This window comes from Petaurus breviceps, unplaced genomic scaffold (genome assembly GCF_028583685.1).
Source record: "Petaurus breviceps papuanus isolate PSGF00001 unplaced genomic scaffold, PetGlider_PUasm1.0 129, whole genome shotgun sequence".
Taxonomy (NCBI): Eukaryota; Metazoa; Chordata; class Mammalia; order Diprotodontia; family Petauridae; genus Petaurus; species Petaurus breviceps.
The window spans coordinates 11,736,285-11,760,542 of record NW_027185665.1 but is presented as its reverse complement, the minus strand read 5'-3'; the positions used below and the strand labels follow the sequence as shown (position 1 = coordinate 11,760,542).

At 35.8% G+C, this 24,258-nt stretch overlaps 1 protein-coding gene across 1 annotated transcript in view; it reads left to right on the top strand.

Moving 5' to 3' along the window:
* The window catches only part of LOC138173606 (netrin receptor DCC), a 1,060,615-nt gene that overhangs the window by 872,531 nt on the left and 163,826 nt on the right, over positions 1 to 24,258 (top strand). Inside the window, exons 17-20 of the mRNA XM_069103651.1 lie at positions 361 to 456; positions 5,985 to 6,223; positions 11,570 to 11,708; positions 18,934 to 19,041. Of these exons, the coding sequence (XP_068959752.1) occupies positions 361 to 456; positions 5,985 to 6,223; positions 11,570 to 11,708; positions 18,934 to 19,041 (582 nt within the window). The remainder of the gene's footprint in view (positions 1 to 360; positions 457 to 5,984; positions 6,224 to 11,569; positions 11,709 to 18,933; positions 19,042 to 24,258) is intronic.

Genomic DNA, 24,258 nt, shown 5'->3' with positions numbered 1-24,258 from the left:
CACACACACACACACACACACACACACACACACACACACCCCACTATATATACCTAGGAGTATGAGTTGCTAAAGATAATTGGCAATATAAAATGTGAATCCAGGTCTTCTAAATCCCATTCTAGCTCTCCTTCCCATGCCTTTCATCTGTCTCATATACTAAAAGAATAGAGAGCTAACAACCCTAAGGAAGCACCGTATGTGAAGAAGGAAGGCCTGACAACTTTGACAAAAAATTCACTTATTCCTTGAAAACATCATTTATTGACTACATTTATACTGTTTGTTTGGGGAAAATGTTCAACTGGCTATTTTGGAACCTAACACAGCTCTTCCATTTTGTTGTTATTTCTTCTGCAGAGCCAAGTTCCCATTATGTAATCTCCCTAAAAGCCTTTAACAATGCGGGAGAGGGAGTTCCTCTCTATGAAAGTGCCACCACCAGATCTATGACAGGTAAGTTAAAGATGCTGATCTTCTTGTTGCAGTTTAGTCAGTATGAGCATTCTAGTGAGTCATCAAATTCTATAATTTGGTACATATAGATATGCAGGCTGATTCCCTAATCTTTTTGATTGTCCTTAACTTTACATTCAACTAATTTAAAAGTCCCTGCTGTGTACCTTATTTCATTTTAGTTGAAAGTGATTAGTAGAAATGTTTTACTTTAAAAAAATAGGCTGAAAAAGTTAGCTTAAATGGGAAGAAGAATTATTCCATGTAGAATACTCCTAATTATTTAGGAACTTTTATCTAGGCCCTCATCATCTGGCTGCTGATTTGGGGGATTACTGCTTAGTCGAGTAGTATACTGGTACCAAAATCCCTTCATTCACCCTTGAAGGTTGAGGACAGAATGTCCCATGGATGGATTGACTCTATAAGAATTTTAAAATCTGTCTTCTCCATCGTGATCAGCACTGGACTCCAGCCTTTATAAATGTTACTTGCTATTCCATGCCTATAGGTAAAATGGAAGAAGAAGGTCAAAGTCTTGAGAAGGGGAAAAGAAAGGCTAAGGAAATAATTTTTAATCACATCTATGTGATGCACTAGTTGACAATGCTTTTTCTAAGTTTTACTCTACTTGGAGTAGTAGCTACCTGTGCAGTGTGATAGCAGGATCCTGAATGAAGTCTCTTCTCCTTTCACCAAAATTTGATTCTTTGAAATCCTGTGCTCTCAGCTCTCTCTTTAACTTAAGCCTTTTGATTCATATTGGAATGCAAGTAGCATTGAGATTGGTAACAATTTTCTTTGTCATCAGTCATTGTCAATCAAAGGCCTTAAACTCATCTCTATTTCTGGAGGCTCTCTAGAGTCTTGAACATTTGAAAAGGAAAGAATTAGGGAAGAAGAGAGAGAAAATGTACAGAGAATAGGTCTATTTCAGGTACCCTGAAGTCTTTTGCTTGTCTTACAGATTTAGTTAAGGGTAAGCCCTAGTTATTATTTAAAATACAAATGTGACAAACAATTTTGTAAATATCTGGTGGTTGAATCCAGTTAAACTGGTGGCTTTGAATTACCCAGTTGTGAGATCGTGTTGAACCAGATGTTTTTTGGATAAATGGTTTGCTTATATTAAAGCACCTCAAATAACATTCATCTCCAAATAAAGTGATGACTATAAAGTTATTTTTTGGTAATTGAGGTTAATGAGTTGGCTCAAACCCAAGTTTTAAACTAGTATTCTAGAATGATATTTTTGACTACCCAGGATTTTTATTTCTCCAGTTTTCTTTCTCCCTCATCAGCAAAGATTATTGAGGGACAGATCTATACATTATTTTTCTTTGTCCAATACTTTCTAAGTAAAGTACTACAGAAATAAAATTCTGAGAAGACATTCTGATACTGACATGCTTAGCTTGTGACAAGCTTTTAATTTTTTTCAATAGCTCTGTGCATCAGATTAACATACCAACATATGTCATGGTCCAATCATAGGACTTTCTGTCTGTAACTACTATCAAGTTAGGAATGTTAAGCAATAAAATTAATATGCTAAAGAAAGTCGAGACTTCAATGACAGGGGTTATTAGTTGATGATAATACAGAGCCTCAGCTAAGCTGAAAGTAGTTTAGTATGAGCTAATCAACCCTTTTTAACATGCTATGCTCTCCTTATCTGCCCCAGGCTTCATTGGTAAGCATATCCCATTCTCCACACATGGTTCCTAAGATGCCTATGGCTCATCAACTGTGTTTTTCCTTTTGTATTTCTAATCTTTATTGGGTTGTGAGGCAAAGAGATTTCAGAGTTTGGAATGGGACAGATGTGGAAAGCCAGTGAAAGAAAAATAAAGAGAATGTGTTCTAAAGAAGATGGACAGGAAAATAATATTCCTTCAGTATTTTTCCCTGGAGGATGACAGCATTGTTTGATTCTTTCCTTAAAATTCATGCTCAGTGTCAGGAACTTCTTAGCAGAAGGATATATAAGTCACTAAAAACAAAGGGCAAATAAAGAGATAGATGGGGGGAATTTTAGAAAGTACCTTTACCAAATGCATGCGCAGTAGTTGCATCTGAAAAAAAAACCTACTCAGCCTTTTTCTTCTCAAAAGTATTCCTATGTGGAATCTTGGAATATGCCTTACATAAAGGCAAAAACTAAAACACATACACCTACACGTACACATACACGTACACATACACATACGCAAGGAAATGCATCTATCTAGGTAGAGTTAAGCATGAGCCTGCTTTTATAAATTCTCATCTTCCCTGGAGAGAGGTTATAACCACTTACTGAGCTATTTCAATGGATCCATATCCTTTAAAAATCTTTACTAGATCAATTGAGTTTTGGAATTTTATCTTTTCTACCACATGTACAATGAGATAAAGCCAGGATGTGGGCGAAGTTTGTTGCTGCTGTTGTTTGAAATAAGGGTAATTATCATTTTCTTCAAGCCTGGTTTGTACCTTAGAGAGCTGTTAAATTCATGGGAGCCTATTGACATACCAGTCCAACATTAGACTTGTTTCAATTTTTAACCAAAAGGCTCCAGCCTCAGTGCTCGATAATTTATCTCCTCTGACATTAGCTCTCTCCTGGCTATGGCCACCAGAAAATCAGCAGTGTGAAGCACTCACTGGGAAACTGTTTTGGGAAAACTGTTCAACAGTTTTTCAGAAGGCACTTTAATTGTGCTTTCTGGGTAGTCTCTGACCTGACACTCCTGAGTGGAAAAACAAATTATCAAGATCTGTATGCAAGTGTCTCTCTAGAGGAAGTGTCAAATGAATGACAAGTTCATGTCTAAGGAAAATAAGTACTACTGAGAACAGATATCTTTTATTCAAGTGAAGAAATTCTAAAGTCATAGCTGGCCACACAGAAACATCAACCAAGGTGGATGTTTTTAAATATAAGGGAATCACTCAGGTACTATTTGCAGAAACTAAATTATCAAATCATTGCAAATAAATAATTCTTTTTTTTTATTTTTTGGAGGGGGCAAGGCAGGGCAATTGGGGTCAAATGACTTGCCCAAGGTCACATGGCTAGTATGTGTTAAGTGTCTGAGGTCATATTTGAACTCAGGTCCTCTTAACTCCAGGGCCTGTGCTCTATTCACAGCACCATCTAGCTGCCCCTACAAATAGATAATTCTAAAGTCCAGAAATACTTGGTTTCAGGATATAAAATTTTTGCTACTAATGGATGTCTAATCTTTTATTTTTGGTAGCTCCTAGCCTCTTCAATATTTTCTAAACTGGTACATTTGCTAGCACAACTAAATTTGAAAAACTGAGTTACTTGTCAACCTAAGGAAGGGAGAAACAAATAAACCTTCCCAAGGCAATAGCTCTAGGTTTGCTTTACTTTGGCTATCTTTGGAAAACTAGCCTTTAAAAACTGAATAATAATTAAAAAAACATAGGGTGGGACAGTATCTTCTATGGGTTAGAACACATACCCAAAAACACACACACATACACACAGACTACACTAACATGATGGATATCCACCTGATGTCCAAGACCTTACTGATATAGCACTGTCTTCAGTTTCTCCCAATCATTCATAAATTCATTTGATTTTAAAGGAGGTCTTAATGAAAGAGACATCAAAGGAAATTTGAAGAGCCTGAGCTCTGTCATTAAAATTTAAACACACATTATTCTTTCTTTTTCTTTTCTTTTTCCATTTTTTTCCTTTTCCAAAGACCAGAGTTCATTCAACTACTAAATAATTCAATGGAAAACAGTATGATGAAATAGGGATAGACGTATGAAATAGTCTGGACAAACTAAAGCAACCATCAGAATCAGCAAGGCTTCACTTTAAGTCATATTGTTCAAAATAAATAAATAAATAAATGAATGTTGTGGGGATATATTGCCATGTGCTAAATTCCACCTGGTGTCTTCAAATAAGCTGCCCATGACTAAGACTTATAATGTCATATCTCATTTATAAATAATAAGAATTAGGATGCTATTTTAAGTCCTTTTTTCCCTTTCCATTCCCCATCTGATGTATGTAGAATTGTAATTATTACTATCGTCACAAATGAGCAGTTATAAATCTAATTTGCTGAGACTAAAATGTAATGAAAGAATTTCAGAATAAATTTTGGTGACATTCCATCATTAGGCAAATTCAATTATCCTCTCCAAGAGTAAAATGAAGCATTTTCCAAATGCCAGCTGCCTATAAGGTATAGATGTTAGCTCTGTGACTCCTCCAGAGATATAGAGTGAAACTATATGATAAGGACAACAGGATCTTGGATTTTCTTAAATGAGTTAACTTGTTGCCTTGAAACAATATTGGGAAAACTCAAGATGAGTTGTCCACACTACCTATGTGAGTCCCTGGCTAAGACCGATTACTATGATCACTACCAGAAGACAACATTACTCATACCGTGTTTCCCCGATAATAAGACACTGTCTTATTTTTTTTTTGGACAGAAAAACACCAGAGGGCTTATTTTCAGGGGAGGGCTTATTTTAATGAACATTGACAGCAATTTAATAAACAGGTAAATGTGAACAAAAAAAAAATGTACCTTTATTCAATAAGCAAATCACTGGGGAAGAACAGGATGACGCGCTCACTGCTGCAGCTCTGATTGGATGCAGCTCGGAGCGTGGAGTGCGTTTCACTGGGGGGGGGGGAACGGTGCATACAGAGGGTACCGTAATGTAGCGTGTAGTGCAACGGATCACCTTCACTACAGTAGCAATCTCAATAGGGCTTATTTTCGGGGGAGGGCTTATTTTAGAGGAATCTTACACAGTAAGGGGAGGGTTTATTTTCAGGATAGGTCTTATTATCGGGGAAACACGGTACAAATTAATTATGTTGACACCCTCAGTAGAAAATAATTCACCTGGAACAAACCAAATCACAAACCAGTCAGGAAGGTGAATCACTATCACTGTAGCAAAGTGTGGAGTCACCAGGCATAGACTTGTCATTGTGAAATTCAGAACACTCCATTCTTTACTCTTGTTTCATGATTTCCAAATTTGAATGCTGATGTAGGATGGATTACAGGAAGGGAGAGAGCTGGAATGGGAGAAAATAAAAGACAAGATGTAAACTACTGAGATGAAAACTTTCTTCCATAAGAGGAAATTGATCACAGATTTCAAATTCTCTTTTGTCCCTCTTAATTTTGAGCTGTAAATATATTCAGAAATAAGTTTTCTGTTAATTCTTTTAAATACCAATTTATACATAAGAAGATATTTGCTTCTAAATATAATTTGTATATAAATGCAGAATGTATGAAGAATTGGTTGGAGTTGGCTTGGGAAAATATTCACTTATTATGAAATAGCAATATTACTTCTAATGTGTTTTCTGATTAAATTAATGACATGTTTTCTGTTCTTCTCATGTTTTCCTTCATCATTATTGCCATGCATTTAACTCATTGTGATGTGTTATCACCAATATTTATTTTTAAACTATTTTATTTATTTGTTTGTTTGTTTCATTTGGTGGGTTTTAAACCCAGATCCCATTGACCCATTGGAAGCTGATTTTTATCCTTTACCTGATGATTTCCCTACCTCAGTCCCAGATATCTCCACCCCCATGCTCCCACCAGTAGGTGTTCAGGCGGTTGCACTTACCCATGATGCTGTGAGGGTCAGCTGGGCAGACAACTCTGTCCCTAAGAATCAGAAAACAACTGAAGTTCGGTTTTACACTGTCAGATGGAGGACCAGCTTTTCTGCAAGTGCAAAATACAAGGTGAATTTCTAACTAATGTGGTGTATTATCAACCAAATATTTTTATTCTTTCATTCATTGTTGCACTGTTTTGAATGGTTGTTGGATTGTCAGAGAAGGCATGTTTATACTTTCTGAAGTATCTGGAGCGTTACTTGAATTCTACATCCCAAAGGTAGCAGTGGAAATGGTAATGATACTGAAAATTCTCCTCCTCATTTTTCCAGACTGATTTGTATATCTTCTCATGTTTTAAGGAAAACATTGATAATACTAAAGGAGTCCTGTTAAAAATATTAGATTGTAGTGCAGCTAAGTGGCGCAGTGAATAGAGCACCGGCCCTGGAGTCAGGAGGACATGAGTTCAAATCCAGACTCAGACACTTAACACAAAACTTGCCGTGTGACCTTGGGCAAGTCACTTAACCCCGAATGCCCTACCTTCCCCTCTCCAAAAAAAAAAAAAGCAAAAGAATACTATAATGCATTTGGAGGTAATTTGTCCAAACACAGAAGTCAGGGTGGCTAGGTGGCACGGTAAATAGAGCACCAGCCCTGGAGTCAGGAGGACTTGAGTTCAAATCTGCCTCAGACACTTAACACAAAAACTAACCATGTGACCTGGGGCAAGTCACTTAACCCCAATTGCCCTCCAAAAAGCAAAAAAAAAAAAAAAAACCCCAGAAGTCACATGTGACCTTTTGCCTGAAAATGTTTATGCCTTTATGTTTGTAGTATCATCCCTTCAAACTTACAGCACCCTCTCTGAGGTAGAGAGAGAGGACCCAATATAGTATTACTGATTTTATTCTTATATTGAAAATTTGGTAGATTTCCAAGGCTTTCTCATCACCTTCCTCCAGAAATACTTGATACAAGTATGGCTAGAATGACCAAATGCTCAACTCCCACTGAAAGCTACCCTAGCCTACAGGTCATGTACAGGGAAACTTCAGCTCCCTTTAAACATTTTCAATTAGCAGAGACTGGAGAAATGACAGATACCACCTATAGACAAGGGAAAAATCAATCTATCAACAAATAGTAAATGAGAACTTCAAACTGTATGATACTGAGCATGTTATTTAGAAAGGAAGCACAGTTTAATGGTCATTGCCTAATTTCTTCTTTGGATATTAAGATGATATTTGCTTCAAACATTAAAGGAAAAAAAATTGAGAGATTGCATGAGCTAATGTAGCCTTGCTAATAAGTTTATAAGCCTCAGCTACCCACTAAGGAAAATTAGTAGCTTGACTCAGTCATGTCTTCATTTTCCTTTCTCTTCTGCTCTGATTCCTTACCATTGAACAAAGACAACTTCAAATTCATATTCTGGTTATTTTCAAGACTAAAGTATCCTTTGAAAATTTCTCCCTACAGATAAGCTTAAATATTGAGGGGGGAATGATAATACACTTATTTTTCTTAATCTCTTAGTATTATTTTCTGACTTTAAAATTGTAGAGAATCCATATTTCATGATAATTTTACTCTAAACCATTTAAAAGTAATTTTCTTTTTGTTATGTTACCATTCTAGGTTAGAAAAATCACCACTTAAATTCATATAGTGGTACTGATATAAGGATATGAGATAAGTAGCCTGTCTATCACCTTAATGTTTTAACCTAAATAAAGACAATATTATCAAACAAGGTATCCACAGGAACATATTGGAATATTTTTTAAACACAGTCCATATGCTGCCATTAATTGAGTTTAAATTTATTTAGAATAAGCTCTTTCTCCCTCATATATATATATATATATATATATATATATATATATATATATATATACATTTTGCTTTTTGGAAAGGGAAAGGCAGAGCAGTTGGGGTTAAGTGACTTGCCCAAGGTTACATGGCTAGTAATTAAGTGTCTGAAGCCAGATTTGAACTCCGATCCTCCTGACTCCAGGGCCAGTGCTCTATTCACTGAGCCACCTTAGCATCCCTCCCTCCCTTATTTTTAAATACAACCTCATCAATGTCCATCACTTGTGCCTCTTGAGGAATGCAATGAATTAATAAGCCTAGAAGATGATAACTCAATGAAAGCTTTCAAATATAACTATAGTACATCATCTGTAAAAATTCAATTCATAGAATGGATGTGGCTACCTGTCAAGCAGAGAACAAGGAAAATCCAGCAGAGTGATGATAGTTAGATTAAGGCTAATCCCAACTCCCAAAATTCCTAACAACACATAGATTATCATTTTGCATAGTTAAAACATAATTAAAATTTCCTCATAAAGTCCCTCAGTAATATAAATAATAGTCCTCAAATGACCTAAGGAAGTAATTAGTTCCACATCTCTAGAAGTCTTCAAATGGGAATCTGGGTGACCATTTTCCAGGGGTACAATTGAAGATTTGGATAGACATTGGACTAGTGGCCTTTTAAAGTTTATTTCCAATCAGATATTTTAACTCTCTAATGTGACATAGTCAAACACTTACCTGTAGTATCCAATAGCCAACAGTGTGCCACAAATGTTTAATTATCTGCTCTCCCAAAAATTAATGCATGCACAATACACTTTTACACTTAATCTTCTTTATTAACAATTTTTGTTTTCATTTTCTTAAGTCCAGCCAATCAACAAAACAACAAATCAAACCCTGATTTGTTTTAGAAATAAGCATTTGCTTATTTCTAAGGTGTAAGTTTTCATACAGAAAATTTAACAAATGGCTGTTGTGAGTCAGAATGAGCTAGATCCAGTATTCCCCTGCCTATAGCTGTTGTTTGAATTACTAATGAAAAATAAAGAAGCCTTCTCTTCCTTTCCCCCTGTTATGGATCATAGCGTGAAAGTAGAAAATGGAACAAGATTGGTCTAACTCCCCATACAAAATACCAGCCCTTATTAACCTTGACACTCTCCCTGGCCTCACCCAGAGGAGACAGAAAGAAAAGATAAAATAAGAAAAAGACAGTTAGATGAACAGTGGAAGGTAGCTTATAGACCATATCTTGTAGAATCTTACATATATTTAGAAATATAATTAATTTAAAGTTTTCTAAAACTGAATAGTAATAAAACATCCCATTTTAATCCTTTTTGAAGCATGTTGATAATGATTATCTTCTTTCATCTTTCCTATAACCATAAGTAATATATCAAACATTTGTTATGACCTTTTTACAGGTAGGGAAATAAGTCAGGCATGCTTGTTTCAGAAGCATATCGTCTTTACTCACTTCCAGCTACTTTAAGTTCTATTTTAAAGACTCAATTTTTCATTATTGAAAAAAAAAATAAAACAAACAAATCCTTGAGAGCTGAAGATCCAGGTCAGCCTGAGCATGAGTCTTTTACTTATCACCATAAAAATGTTCTATAGCAAACCAAATAGATCATTGATTAATCTAACAATTATTTATTGAAAACTTTCTTAAGTCAAGTTTTTATGATAGATTTTGATGCATAATGTATAGGAAATTATTACTTCATGCAAAGGGATTATGATCAATTCAAGAAAATAAGGTACTGACAGGTAGCTATAATTTGAGTCACTCTATGATGATGGTCACATGAGTGGTTCTTATTAATACTACATGCCCACATTATTTTCTTCATAGGGATATGAGTAATAATTCACAAAAATAGGTGTTTTTTTCTAAATATCATGTTCTTAATCAGTGAAGGGAGGTGCTGCATGGAAACTGGAAAACAAGTTCAACGCCATTTTGGTAATCATCTTAACTCAGAAAAATAACACATGTATCAAAAATGAAACCAAGATAAATATTTAATCCTGTGAGAAGTTCCAGCATCTAAATGTCAAGTATGGATCTATATTTATAAGGTTTATAGAGAGTTTCAAACTCTCCTCTTCCTGTGAGTGATACATATTAGTCGAGGAGACAAGGTGATTTCTTTTGAACATTAAAAACAATAAGGAGTGAAAACATATTCAACCTTCCACTAACATTCCCTTAACCTATTGTCAAAAGTCAAGAAATATCAAGGGATCCATCACATTTAAATAATTGTAGCAATACTCAGCAAAGCAATAAAATCCCTTTGTCCTAAATGTCATTTGTTCATCATTTATCATTCAGCTCAAGTGACCATATTTAAGTGTTTATGTTTAGTCCTTCAGTCCACAAGCATTTCTTTAATATTTACTAAATGCCAGAGTTCTAAGTTCTGGCAGTACAAAGAAAGGCTAAAACTGACCCTACTTTTAAAAAGTTTACATTCTAATGGGGGAGACAGCATGCAAATAACCAGGTACATACATATAAATACAAGATAGATAAGGAGGAATCTGAGAGGGGAAGGAATTTAGTAAAAGGGGATGATCTGGGACCTCTGGAGAAAGTGGTGTTTGCCCTGAGTATGAAGGATTCCAGAGAACTAATAGGCAGAGGTTTTTCATTATTTGGTCTATAAATCTTCACACCAAGAAATTAAAATATATATATTATATATGATTTATTGACAGAAATATATATTGTATATGTATATATAATATAACATGTACATGTATGTTTCTGTATTTATATACATGTGTATATGTGTGTATATATAATGTATATATGTGTGTGTATATGCATTTGTACTGACTTGATTTTGGCGAGATTAGACCACCCAAATAGAATGACTTTAAGATATTTTGAGTGTTATAAAACAGAAGAATAATATTTCTAGTTTTACCTTCAACTAATGTTTATTTTGTTCCTACTGAGTGTAAAAGAATATGATATATCCTCAGGGAGACAAAAATTAGCTAAGACAGCCTCTACCCATACGGAGCCAATAATCAATCTAAAAGGAAATAGCACATTTCCATAAGTAGCTACAATCCAAAATACAGTCTTGAAGCTCCATGACCAATATTAAAAAGTTTTTTTTTAATATAATTTTAATTTATTATAACAAAATTGAATCCAGTTTGATTTTCTGTTCTATACAAGCATTCTCTAAACTGAAAAAAGATCCTAGGATAAGGTCAACTGTGGCATGTCATTGTAGTTTACTTCTCTCAAGAACATGGCAGGTTCTTATATAAGGAAAGGTAAATCACCCTTTAGTATAAGAGTTTGCTTTATTGGATATAGTTTGCTTTACTGTTTATCAGGATATAATAAATAATATAATGAAAATATCATTATATCATATACATATATACATACACATATAATGTGTATATAATTAACCAGAATATAATGCTGTATCTTTGTACTTCTTCAAAAAAAAATAGAGCCAACTTTCTCTATTAGCAAAAATGCTTCTGTTGTGTTTTATTGCTGGGGTATTTGATAGTCTTTTTTTTTCGCATGTCTTGATTTACCATGTTGATAGAGTTCACAGTCTTTTTCTACTTGCTTTTTTTCCCCTATGTATATAGTCAGCAGATATAACATCTCTGAGTCACACAGCGACAGGCCTTAAACCAAACACTATGTATGAATTCTCAGTCATGGTAACCAAAGGTCAAAGGTCAAGTACATGGAGTATGACTGCGCACGCCACCACATATGAAGCAGGTATGTTAAATCAAAGCTGTTTAAGTGATCTGCTCTTGGAATTGACATTTATATTATTCTCTAGACTATTGGTGAGCGTGAACATCTACATTAGGATGGTGCTACTGTACATACCTTATAAGTCCTTATCCAAGACCTGGAATTTCGTGAAGCTTGGATACAGGAGCATGACCTATAACAACAACAATACCAAAATGATGATGATGGTGGTCACAACAACTAGCATTCACAGGGTGTTTTAAGGTTCATAAAGCTGTCTAAAAATATTATCCCATTTAATCCTCAAACAACTTTGTAATGTAACAACTTTGCTATTCCTATCCCAACATCATAGATGAGGAAACTAAGACAAACAGAAGTTATATGACTTGCCCACGGCTGCACAGCCAATAAGTATTTGAGGCGAAATTTGAACTCAGGTCTTCCTGATTTCAAGTCCAGCATTCTAAACACTGGATCACACAGCTATTTCAAGAAGTGAGGATAAATGCCATCTTTGGATTAGTTCTCAAATTTAGTATATTTAGTTACTGTAAAATCTACATCTTATCTCCTTGAATCTTTCTCTTCATTTTTACTTTATACACACAAATTCAGAAGGGCCAAACTTCAGTCTGTCCACAGTTACCTAACTAATGTTTAATAACTGTTTTACTTTGTGTTCATATATATGTATGTATATATAAACAGGAGTTTACTTTTACACAGATGTTCCAAATACAAGAGAAAAGGAAGAATCATTTCTCAGAATTATAAGTCTTGTTAGAGATGCTAAGCACATATAAAACAAAACAAAACAAAAATCTTGAATATTGAATACAACATGTTAAAATGTATAGGAGAATGTAGTGTAGAATAAATTTATAAGCACTAAAGAGACTTAGAATAAAGGAGTGATTAGAGAACATAGTCATCTGGGGGAATATCACCTTGAGGAAGTGAGATCTGAAGGTTGATCTGGTGTTAGAAAATGGGCCAGAAAGGAAAAGAACTAGACTGACAGATGGGAGCTTGTGATTTTTTCCTAAACCCACCATTGCTGTTGCTACTACCTCTATCTCCAGGAAACAGGCAACTAATATATCAAGAAAGGACATTGTATATGGGCCTCCCAGGCTATTAGAAAATGTTCCTGCTGACCTATTAGCAAGATAACTGTTTATTCTTAATTCTTAAAGAGACCTGGAGCTCCCAGATGGGTCCTAGAAGTCACTGTAAATAGGGCAGATTAACTAGAAGCCCAAAGTAATCCTACCTGAAATAGGCATGTCTTAAGACAAAGCAATTACTTCTGTGATCATTCAAAAAAAAAAGTTTAGGCTCAACCTTGGTGCTATTTTTATACTCCCCCCCCACACACACACATGTATAAAATATCTCACTCCCTGTATAAACCAGAGCTCATGTCTTCCCCTCCACTTAATGGCAACAGAGTGACACTTTAAAGCTTTTTTCAACTTGAACTAGTTCAAATCTAGGCTAATGAAATTCACTGAAATTTTACAATTTTATTTACTATGGTCATAAATATAGAGTTCATAACCTTAACTCGATTATGATGTGGAGTGGTTGGCATGTGTAATTCATAGAAATCTAGCATCCAAACAGGGCAGATATGAAGATGTTTTATTATTGGGTTTGTAACTTTATGTCATTTTTGTGGGAAATGACACTATGGTATTTACAAAGGTTTTTTTTTGTTTGTTTTATAAAACTGACTGTAAACCTTTTCTTTTGAGATGAGGTAAATTTTAAAAACGATGAATAGTGAACTGTGGTCTTCCCATGATACTTTTTTTAAAATATATCAAGCAAGTCCCTACTCATTAGGGGGCTCTTCACAGAGGGCTTACTCTTCTTTTGCAGGTCACCCTCCTAAGACGTTATAGAAGTTTTATTTTGCCATTCTCTAGTACTTTTTCCCAGTTTCAATGAATCTAAGCTTTTTACACAGTGTTCTGCTCAAGTGAGATCTCTCTAACCAGAACAGCTGAGGAAGTCTTCGAATGTTGTGCAGTGTCGAGAGTTGATATGACTTTTTTTAAATGAGCAATTTACCTGCTTTGGGGAGTACAAGTAGAAAAAACAACTGACCGACTTTTACATATTCAATAATTCAGAACATATGTGTGGGATGGAGCAGCCAAATTAATCATCTCATCAGTTTTGGGCCATAATGTATAGTCTGGTACTTGGGGAAATCTAGGTAGAGTAATCTGTTTCTAGGCTCTCCCCATTTCAATTTATCCTAAACACTATTGTCACATCAAGCTTCCTATTCATAAACCATTTATAACTTCCCATCGGTCAAGTCACTTAACCCTGTTTGCCTCAGTTTCCTTATGTGTAAATTGAGCTGCAGAAGGAAATAGCAAATCACTCTAGTATCCTTACCAAGGCAACTCCAAATGGGATCAGAAAGAGACATGACCGAAAACCGCTGAACCACAATTGCTTACTTAATGAAGGCCAAAGTTGATGGTCTAGATGTTCAATATTTCCCACAGTGCAGTCTGGACTTTTCAAGTTGTTTCTCTTACTAATAACATAGATCCGTTCACAAATGATCTCAAACTCTGTCATTCTCCATGGTCCAGTCTACTACTATGCTCACATCCATCCCTTCCCCAGGTATTTTTTTTTACATGCAAAAACAAGTAGAGGTAAAGAAATGTGTCAGTCACTTATCTATATCTGCTAAAGCTTTGTTATAATTTTTCAAAGTGCTAGAATCAGTCCATGAGATTCAACACAAAGACCAAATGTGCCTTAGTGTTGTTGGCTAGACACAAATTAGGGGTACATGCCTTAATTCTTAATTTTTTCCATATTCTCTTAACTCCCCATCCTTTGTTCACCCAAATTCTGTTCCATTTACTTCATCACAAACATTCAGAAAACCAGCTTCTTTAGACATCCCTATCCTACCTATTAGCAATATTGGGAGAACATCCATGGTCTTTTATATTTGAAAAGAGTAGGAAATTCATTGTTGTGGGTAACTCTGAAGCCTGTCCACATCAGCATACAGGTTTACCTCCTCAAAGTCTGTCTTCCAATCTTCTCAATTAACTCTCTGCTCAGCCTTTACTTGTTTCTGATAAATATTTGCCTTTTCTTATTTCTATATCTTTACTTATGAATTTTGGCTATCCTTGTGTCCCTATCTACAACTCATGAAAATCCCAGTCATCCTCTTCCCCTGATAATCTCTTTTTCCCCTTTGCTGCTGTGACTATTTATATCATTCATAAGTGACAACACCTAATATTATAATTATCTCTTCATATGTTTTTTCTGTCCTATAAAAGTGAATAAAGCGAGGCCTTGCACTTATGCCTCATTCATCTCACAATGTCTACCATAGTTTATAATAAACCTAGCTATATTTTCATACGTGCCCGAATTATTTTAGCTCTATTATGTCCACAATAGCAATTTAGTCTAATGAGAAAAGTATTGAACTTCAGGGCTATCAGGTGACTCAGATTTTGGTCTTGGCTCTGCCATTAACCATAAGAAGTCATTTAACCTCTTTGTCTCACTTCTATAAACCTACTATTTCTCACTTCAAGTCATGCCACAGGGATCAAGTGATAGATAATAACAATATGGGAAAATGAGAAATGAGTTGGCTTCTCTTAAAGTCAAAGGATAGTTATATTTACAGACATGGATCAGATGGAGATTGATATATAAGTGAAACTTAAAGTAGCATATTGTTACTTCAAATATCTTTGGGAATAAGTGAAATAGTTCAAACCCAGACTTTGGTAAAAACATAATATAGCATTTTGCTGGTGTTCAGTCATTCAGCCACGTCTGACTCTGTGTGACCTCATGGACCATAATATTCCAATTCTGACCATGGGGTTTTCTTGGCAAAGATACTTGAGTTGTTTGCCATTTCCTCCTCCAGTGGATTAAGGGAAATAGAAGTTAAATGACCTGCCCAGGGTCACACAACTGGTAAGTGACCGGTCAGATTTGAACTTCCTGACTCTAGACCCAGCCCTCTAGCAACTAAGCCACCTACCTAGCTGCCACCAATACAGAATCTAGATATCTGTTATTTGTAATCACTTATGTAATAAAAAAAAATGAGAGGTGGCAAAGAACATTGTATCAATGACTGCCCTGAGAATCAGGATGACCTAAGTTTTGACTGACATATATTGGACCTGTGATCACCAGTAAGTCACTTAACCTTTCAGTGACCTGGGTAAATTCCCTCAGACTACAAGTTATAGAAAAGTTATTAGTTTATATCCTATATTGGTGAAATCACGTGCCAGACAAAAACAAACAAATGAATGTTAGATCGTTAAAAGAAGAGATAAAAAATGTTTAATCAGCCTTGTTTGTTGGCATCTTATAAAAAGCACACATTAAAGTTTATTATAATAACCCACTTCTTTAATTGGATGATTCATTTTTTATACTCAAAAAAGATGAAGTTCATGGATCATTTTATTTTCCTTTATGCCTTCATTTAGCAAAATGAGCTGGCTCATCACCTTTGAGCTTCTTTTTACCCAGTCATCAGCTTTTAATATAAAGAAGGAAAAATGGTTCATCCCGACTAGTTTAAAAGGCACAGCCTTTTATCTAATGACTAACATGAACTAAAATTTTTAATAGCTTTCAATAACAGATAAAGGCCAGGAAGTTCATGACTACATCACATCCTTCCATAGGCAACTATCCATAGCCTAGCAACTATCTTGAATTGCTTGTGTGTGGTTTTTTCCATGTCTCTCTGGTAATCCCTTCTTTTAGGGAGCATTGTCTTCAGTGTTATCTTCTAGTGACAGTGTTGCTTTACGATTGGTAATTTTCCCTGGTATGGGGCCTTCATTATCATGCATATTAGCTCATAGTCTCCTTCCTCAGGAATCTAGGCTTGACCTAATTTATTATTTCTTATACCTCAGGAGGTCACATTACATAACTCATATGGATAGAACTGAATAGCAATAGTCTTGACATTGGGACCCCAGATGACTTGGAGAATCAGGCATAGAGTCATTAGATTTGGGAATATGAGTGGGTTTCTAGGTGAAAGATAAAGCCATAAGATTGATAGGTCCTTTTACATGCTTTGAAAATCTAGCTTAAACAATGTCAAGCTCAAAATCACAATTACAGATCAACCAACAAGAACTTATTAAGTGCTTGCTATATGCCAAGCACTTTCTCACATGCTGGAAATATCAAGATAAAATGAAACAATTCCTGACTTCAGGGAATTTGCATTCTAATATGTACATAAGTAAATAGGTGTGTATATATACATACATATACACATACTCATTCCAAGTAGGTGAAAAGCAGAAGTAACTTAAAAGAATACTGAGATTCAGCCTGGGTATATATTTAAATATGTATATGTATGTATGTGCGTGTGTGTGTGAGAGAGAGAGATGGAAAGAGGGGGAGAGAGAGATTGATCCACAGAGATTAGAAGTGCATATTAGACTATGGACTGAAATATGTTAAAGTATGGAGAAGAAGGGGGAAAGAAAGCTGTAGGAGACAAGAGTAGAAAGGATGGAAAGGGAGGGGCAGAAGGAAAGACAAGAAGAGGGGAGAGAAAGAGAGGAATAGGTGAGGAGGAAGGAGAAAGTAATATAAGGAGAAGAGAGGAGGATGAGGGGGGTGAGAAGGGAGACACAAGACAACATGGTACAGGGAAAAGAATGTCCTACTCTGGAGTCAGAAGAACAGGTTTCAAATTATTTCTCTGATCTTGAATGATCTTGGGCAAGTCACTTAACTTCATTGAGGCTCAGTATCCTCATGTGTAAAATGAGAGCGTTAGACTAGTCTCTTCTCACTTAAAATCTGTGATCTAATGAGAGTGAGAGAGTGAAAAAAGAGTACATACAGAAAATAGCATAACATATATATTTACCCTGTTGTTACAACTCATTGGCACCTTCTGGAGAAAAGACTTAAAATTTCCATGATCCTTATGGGACCAGCAATTCACAAGAGTAAAAGGGATGTTTAATATACGTCTTCCTGATGTGTGGCAAAACTGTGCTGAACTTTAACAGATTAAATAGAAATCCTTCCTAAATCTGTACCTCATTGGTAGCTATTTCCTCTATAAATAGAAAGATTTGTCCTGTCGTCCTGAATCTGTTCTGCTCCCATCAAACCCTTTTCTTCTTATTTAGATTTTAGTGAATATCATCAGATCATAGATTTAGAACCACAAGTGACCCTGGAAACCATCTAGTCCAAATCTCCATTTTGTATACTGAGACCCAGAAAAGCTACACTTAATTTACAGGTTGAAAGAGTTCCCCACAGTCATACAGGCCTTGACAAAGGTCAAGAATTTGAACTCCATCATCTGACTCTGGAGCCAGTGCTTTCCTTAACACCACACAGCCTAGGCAGAGCAAGAAAGTGTTTCCATTTTAACTTGTAAGTCCTAAAATACTAATAAACATGTTCCCAAAGGGAAAAATATGAGACTGAATTGAAATCAGAGGACCCTGGTTTTATTTCCCTCTCTGCCATTTACTATTTCTATGACTTTGGGTCTCAGTTTACTCATCTGTAAAATGAAAGTATTTGACTAGATGCCCTCTATGTCTTTTCTAGCTCTAAAATTTATAATACTATGAGTGGTGGGTTAGTATAGATAACATTTTTTTTAATACTGAGCAATGAATTAATCCATATGCTAAAGGTAGTTAAAGAAGTAGGTAGGCTTATAACTTATAACTGTTTTAGATTTTCCATTGTAGAAATCAACTAAAAACACATCAATACTATGTGCTCTAGGGTGACTAGGTGGTGCAGTGAGTAAAGTGCTGGCCCTGGAGTCAGGAGAACCTGAGTTAGGATCTGGCCTCAGACACTTAACACAAAAAAACCAGCTGTGTAACCTTGGGCAAGTTACTTAACTCCAATTGCCCTCCAAAAGGCAAAAAATTTTTTAAAAATTTAAAAAATACTATGTGCTCTACTCCATAAAACCAGTGCTTTTGGCTTCCATAGAATGCCCTGAATATTTCTTCTCCCTTGGTCTAAATTCAGACATGGGGGGACAGAGAAGTAGATGGGGAAGGAAAAGAGGGAAATAAAAACCAAAAGAAACCTACTGTACTTGACCAACTACTAGCAAAGCAAGATCATGATTGAACATCCCATGGGTGTTTGTTTTCTTTCATTCTCGGTGATTAAGCTTTCTTTCCATCTCCTTTTGCAGCTCCAACTTCTGCACCCAAGGATTTGACAGTCATTACTAGGGAAGGGAAGCCTCGAGCTGTCATTGTGAGTTGGCAGCCTCCTTTAGAAGCTAATGGAAAAATCACTGGTGAGTAAAACAATGGCCATTCCCAAACTTGGCCAGTTCTTTTCTTCTGCCCTCAATTGTTTACTTCAGGGCTGTTTCTACTTCTCCCATTGTGTATTGTTTTCTGTCACAGCCTATCAGGGAACACCATGATTCACTTCTGCTTCTACTTCCCCCACCAACCAGTACAAAGGTCACTCTAACATTGATTTCCATTTTTGAGTTGCTTAAAGAAAGGGGATGGAATGAGAGGAGCACACACCCTGTGGATGTGTGTTTATAAGTATTCTATACCTAAATGTGTATATTATATATATATATATATATATATATGTGCACATATATAGAAACAGAGTGTAACTTTTTTCAAAGTGTTGCTTTATTTTACTGAATTTTTTATCTTATTTTTTAGTATATATTATAAAGGATAGAAGTCTATAAGGAGGAAGGGAGTGGGAAGGCTATACAGAGAAGTGTAGTGATATAAAAACAAAAAAAGTAAAATATATGTGTACATGTATACACATATTGAACATATGTTCACATATAAAACACATACATATAAAACAAGTATATAGATATATAATTGTTACATATATAATTATATACATATACATGCATGTAAAAACAACAAAAATATATGTATATATATAATTTTTGTTGTTTTTACATGACATACATTTGCCCATCTCTCCATCTCTTTTCCCCCTTATAAAGTTCCATACTTAATAGTATAAACTAAAAAAGAAGAGAGAAAATGTTCAGCAAAATCAAGCAACACATTAAAAAGAGCCTAAAGTTATGTATGACGTTCCACTCTGTTCTACAGAGGATGAGAGTAGCCAGTAGATATACCCCAGAGGGAATATCTTTTCATATCAATTCTTTGGGGTCAAGTTTAGTCATCATAATTCTTCAACATTCAGTTTTGATTGTTTTGGTGTTTTCTCCCATTTGCATCATTGTAATCATTGAATATGTTGTTTTCCTGCTTCTACTTCCTTCCTTTTGAATCAGTTCGTCTAAGTCTTCCCATGCTTCTCTCTGTTCATCATGTTCGTTACTTCTCACAGCACAGAAATAGCCCATTACATTCATGTAATTGGTTAGCAGCTCCCCAAATACTGATTTCTACTTCTTTGCTACCACAAAAAAGTGCTGCTCCCTTTTTTCGTTAATTGCAGAAAAATGCACTGATACAATTTTTTAATACAATGCTTCTATTCCAGAAGGGTCCTGAGGTCTACTGCTCAGCAATTAGTGTCTAATAATTAGTAGCTTGTCTGAAAATGATGAAATTTAAGAGATACTTAATGCTCACATATTTTAGCATTTTGGGGGGAATACCAGATTTATTGGAAGGGTGGTAACTCCTTGCCACCGCCTTAGAGTCACAAGGCTCAGAAAAGGCTTACTATTGACTGACACAGATTAAGCTTAATGAATGTTTCCCAGTGGAAGATTTTATTTGGCCAAATATTGCTGATAACATCAATGCCTAATTAAAGCATCCATTAGAATCCTGTAACATTAATTTAGTATGAAAAATATAATAGAATTCTATCAGGAGTTTTGCATTTAAATTATCGCTCTAGGCTTTTAATAGATGTCTCCATAGCATATAATTATTATTAAAAAATTATACAATTTGAAATGTGCACATTATAGTCTAATTAACTTGAACCACTGGATTAGGCACATGCAAGTTTCACTTTTTGTTTCCATAGCAGAGGTAATCTCTGCTATAGTTCCATTACATGCTAACAAAATAATGGAAGCATTTAATGATAGCTATATGGTCCATGGGAATGTGGGTCAGCTGATGGATTTAACTTCATGCCAGTAACCTCCAGAATCTTACAAAATGAAAGAATAATTTTCACAACTTGTGGTTTAAATTTAACTCGAATACTTGTTTTCTCTAAGAAATCCCTTTGCCTGCAATCACCAAATAGAATTCTCATTTGAGCTGTCAGATTTAGCAAAAGAGAGGCATAAAACCCCTTCACATACCCTGTGCTCAGCTGTCAGTGTGCCAGGCATTTTGAGGATCCAGCTAGTTCTTTCCATTTTTTTCTTTTAATTTCAGTTTCCTCCTTGTTTCTAATTGTGTGTGCACGTGTGTGTACACACAAATACATATATGCGTATGTTTGTATGTGTACATATATGTGTATACATAAAGACATATGCGTGTGTACATACATATGAACTTGAACTGTTGCATCTTCTTCTCTCTCTCTCTCTCTGTCTCCCCCACCCCAAGAAGTAAAGTCATGTGGTCATATTGTCATTATAAGTCAGAGTTAGGACTGGAATGCAGGTTTCCCTGCCAACACTTTAGTCACTATACTGCACCATGTCTTGCACTGTTATAAATGCTTATGTAAAAGCATATGGGAGGTTTTTACATTGCAAGTTGATTAAGAACTATGGCAGAAGTTGACAAACAATGATATGTACTTTCTGCTGGAGGTCTTTCAGATCCTATTACTACCACCCCCCAAGTCTTCCCTTCTGCAATTATCTTTTAATTAAGTATCTTAAAATTGAAATCACTCTAGCTTTTGTTGAACTGTTAACAATAGTCCCAACCCTAGCCTAGGTGGTTCATTTATATTTTATATAATATATTTGATATTTATATTTTGATAACTTAGAATGAGTGCAAATTGCAATTTTTTTCTATTCTTACCAAGAATTCTGAAGGTCTTCCCCTTGCAGATTGATATCTTTGGGGTGGTAAATTGATCCATCTTTTGTCTCAATTTCACCCAGACCCTAGTCATTGAATGGGCATGACTTCAGACAGACTGTGACTTAAGACTTCCTTATTTAGGAAGGCCATGGTCACCCACTGCATCCTGGACCATAATCATCTTGACCTTTGTCTTGTCACTGAATTTTGATGACTCTGGAAAAGAGATCGAGGCTGATGACATTGGGTGGTTTTGCTTCACTTATGCCCAATTCACATGCAAGACAAGACATGACCCTGTTACGTCTTTGATCTTCTTAGAGAAGTATAGAGAATGAACAACAATCTTCCATTTCTTGGCATAAATTTTGTGCTGGCCCTAATTATTTACATATTTTCTCCTCCTTTAGAATATTTATACTTTGAAGGCAGGGACTATTTGTTTATTTATTTGTTTGTTTGTTTGCTTTTACCTTTCCTTGTATTCCCAGTAGCCCAGTGTTTGGCAGATAGCAAGCACTCAGTAAATCCTTCTTGATAATTTGCTGATTATTCCTAAAACTGTGTTCTGCATAAAAAGGGCCATGCATTCTAGATAAGAAATAAAGTTACCAACCACTGAGTTACCACTGATTATTTAAACTGATCTCCTCAGGTTCATGGTAACTGATAAGATTCTTAGAAGTCATTCAAACAGTGATTTTGTTGAGACAATAACAAAAACTCAAATCTCAAATCACAAAACATAGATCTACACTATTAAATTCTTTCTGATGAATTTACATTATGTAGTGTGAAAAACCTTACCAGTATCCATATTGCCCCTGTGTTCTTACATTGTTCTCACTACTTAAACAGTTATTCACACATAGTGAATACATTTAAAAGCTACAGTGATGTTTAAGACAGGAATGTGATACTTTCTACCTTTCAAAGGCCATTTTAAATGGCACCTAGTTTTTCAGAGAAAGTGTGTTTATCCTTTTGAAGTATCGTGACTGTACAGTGGAGAGAGGCCAGGAAATACGTATGATCAAACCAGCATCCAGCACGGGAACTGAACTCTTCAATTCCAGTATAAACTATCACCAAGAAAAATGGCTAGGAAAATTATCTTGATTCCAAATTGGTAGGCAAAGATTTCAGGTTTTGTAAGCTAATTCTTCCTTCTTCTCTAGTTAAAAAGTACAAAAATGTTTGGGTAAGTCACTAAGGTCAAATACCCATGTGCTTTCTTAAGTAGTTTGTCCCCACTTTGGGGACACTCTTGACTTTTTACATATTCCATACAGGACAGTACAAGACTCGGTTTTTTTGTTTGTTTTGTTTTTATTTTGTTTGCTTTTGTTGGATATTCTTACTATAAGAGGAAATCAGTCAGTCAATCAATAAACATTTATTAGACTGTGCTAAGAACTAGGGATAGAAATACCAATAGACAGTCCCTGAACTCAAGGGGCTTACAACCTAATGGGGGAAGACAACGAACAAAAGTAAGGTGAAAAGCAGGTCAGAGAAGAAGGTACCCGGCAAGGGGGCATGATGGAGAAGTCCAAAAGTTTCATAGTTGGTGAAAAGTGGAGAGCAAACTGTGTTGGGCCTCCTCCTGAAATAGAGTTTAAGGAGATTAAAATCTATCTTTAGAATACCTTCTTCCAGTAATGTCAAGCAGAACACTGATGATTGTGTAACACTGCAGTGAAGTGCTGCATATTCAGATGTAGCAATGACGGTACTTACAATGGCCTTTATTGTGTTAGTCTTGTTTGTCCTTCATTCTCAAAGATAACCACAACGTCAGGAAGGTGATGCCGCGACTTGCAAGTGAATTGGATCAAAGTGAGACAGGGCTGTGCAAGGTCACCGACCGCACTTTCTCCTCAGGAGCCATCTAGGTTCAGTGGCGAGTTATATAGATCAGGAGACTGTGGATGGCCCCGGATGCAGAGGGAGACCTTGGTTTTTTTAAGTTAAAGTCTTTCCCAGGTCTCAGTTTGACTGAGGTAATGCCCATTCAATGATTAAGACTAGATAAGAAATGAAGCAAAGAATGGCCTCTTTTACCTAGTAAAAAAAAAATTTAATCTGGGAGAGGAAGACCCTCAGGGTTTCTAAACATAACAGAAAAAAAATTGCTATTTGTCTTCACTCTGAGTCATTAGGGCCCAAATAATGACCAAGTTGGGCTTGGACTGGTACCTATTGTTGGTCAATCAATGAAAGCCAGAGTGATTTGGGTTTAAAGCATGGTTGAAATCTAGCCCAGACACCCCAAGATATCTTGTGAAGTTTCACTGTTCAAAATTTCATTCTTTTGGGCAGAGAACCTTACACTTCATGTGGACAGAAGGATAGGAAGGAGGAGAAGAGAGGAGAGGAGGAAGGAAGGAGGGAAGGAAGGAAGGAGAGAAGGAGAGAAGGAGGGAAGGAAGGAAGGGAGGAAGGAAGAAAGGAAGGAAGGAAGGAAGGAAGGAAGGAAGGAAGGAAGGAGGGAAGGAGGGAAGGAGGGAAGGAGGGAAGGAGGGAAGGAGGGAAGGAAG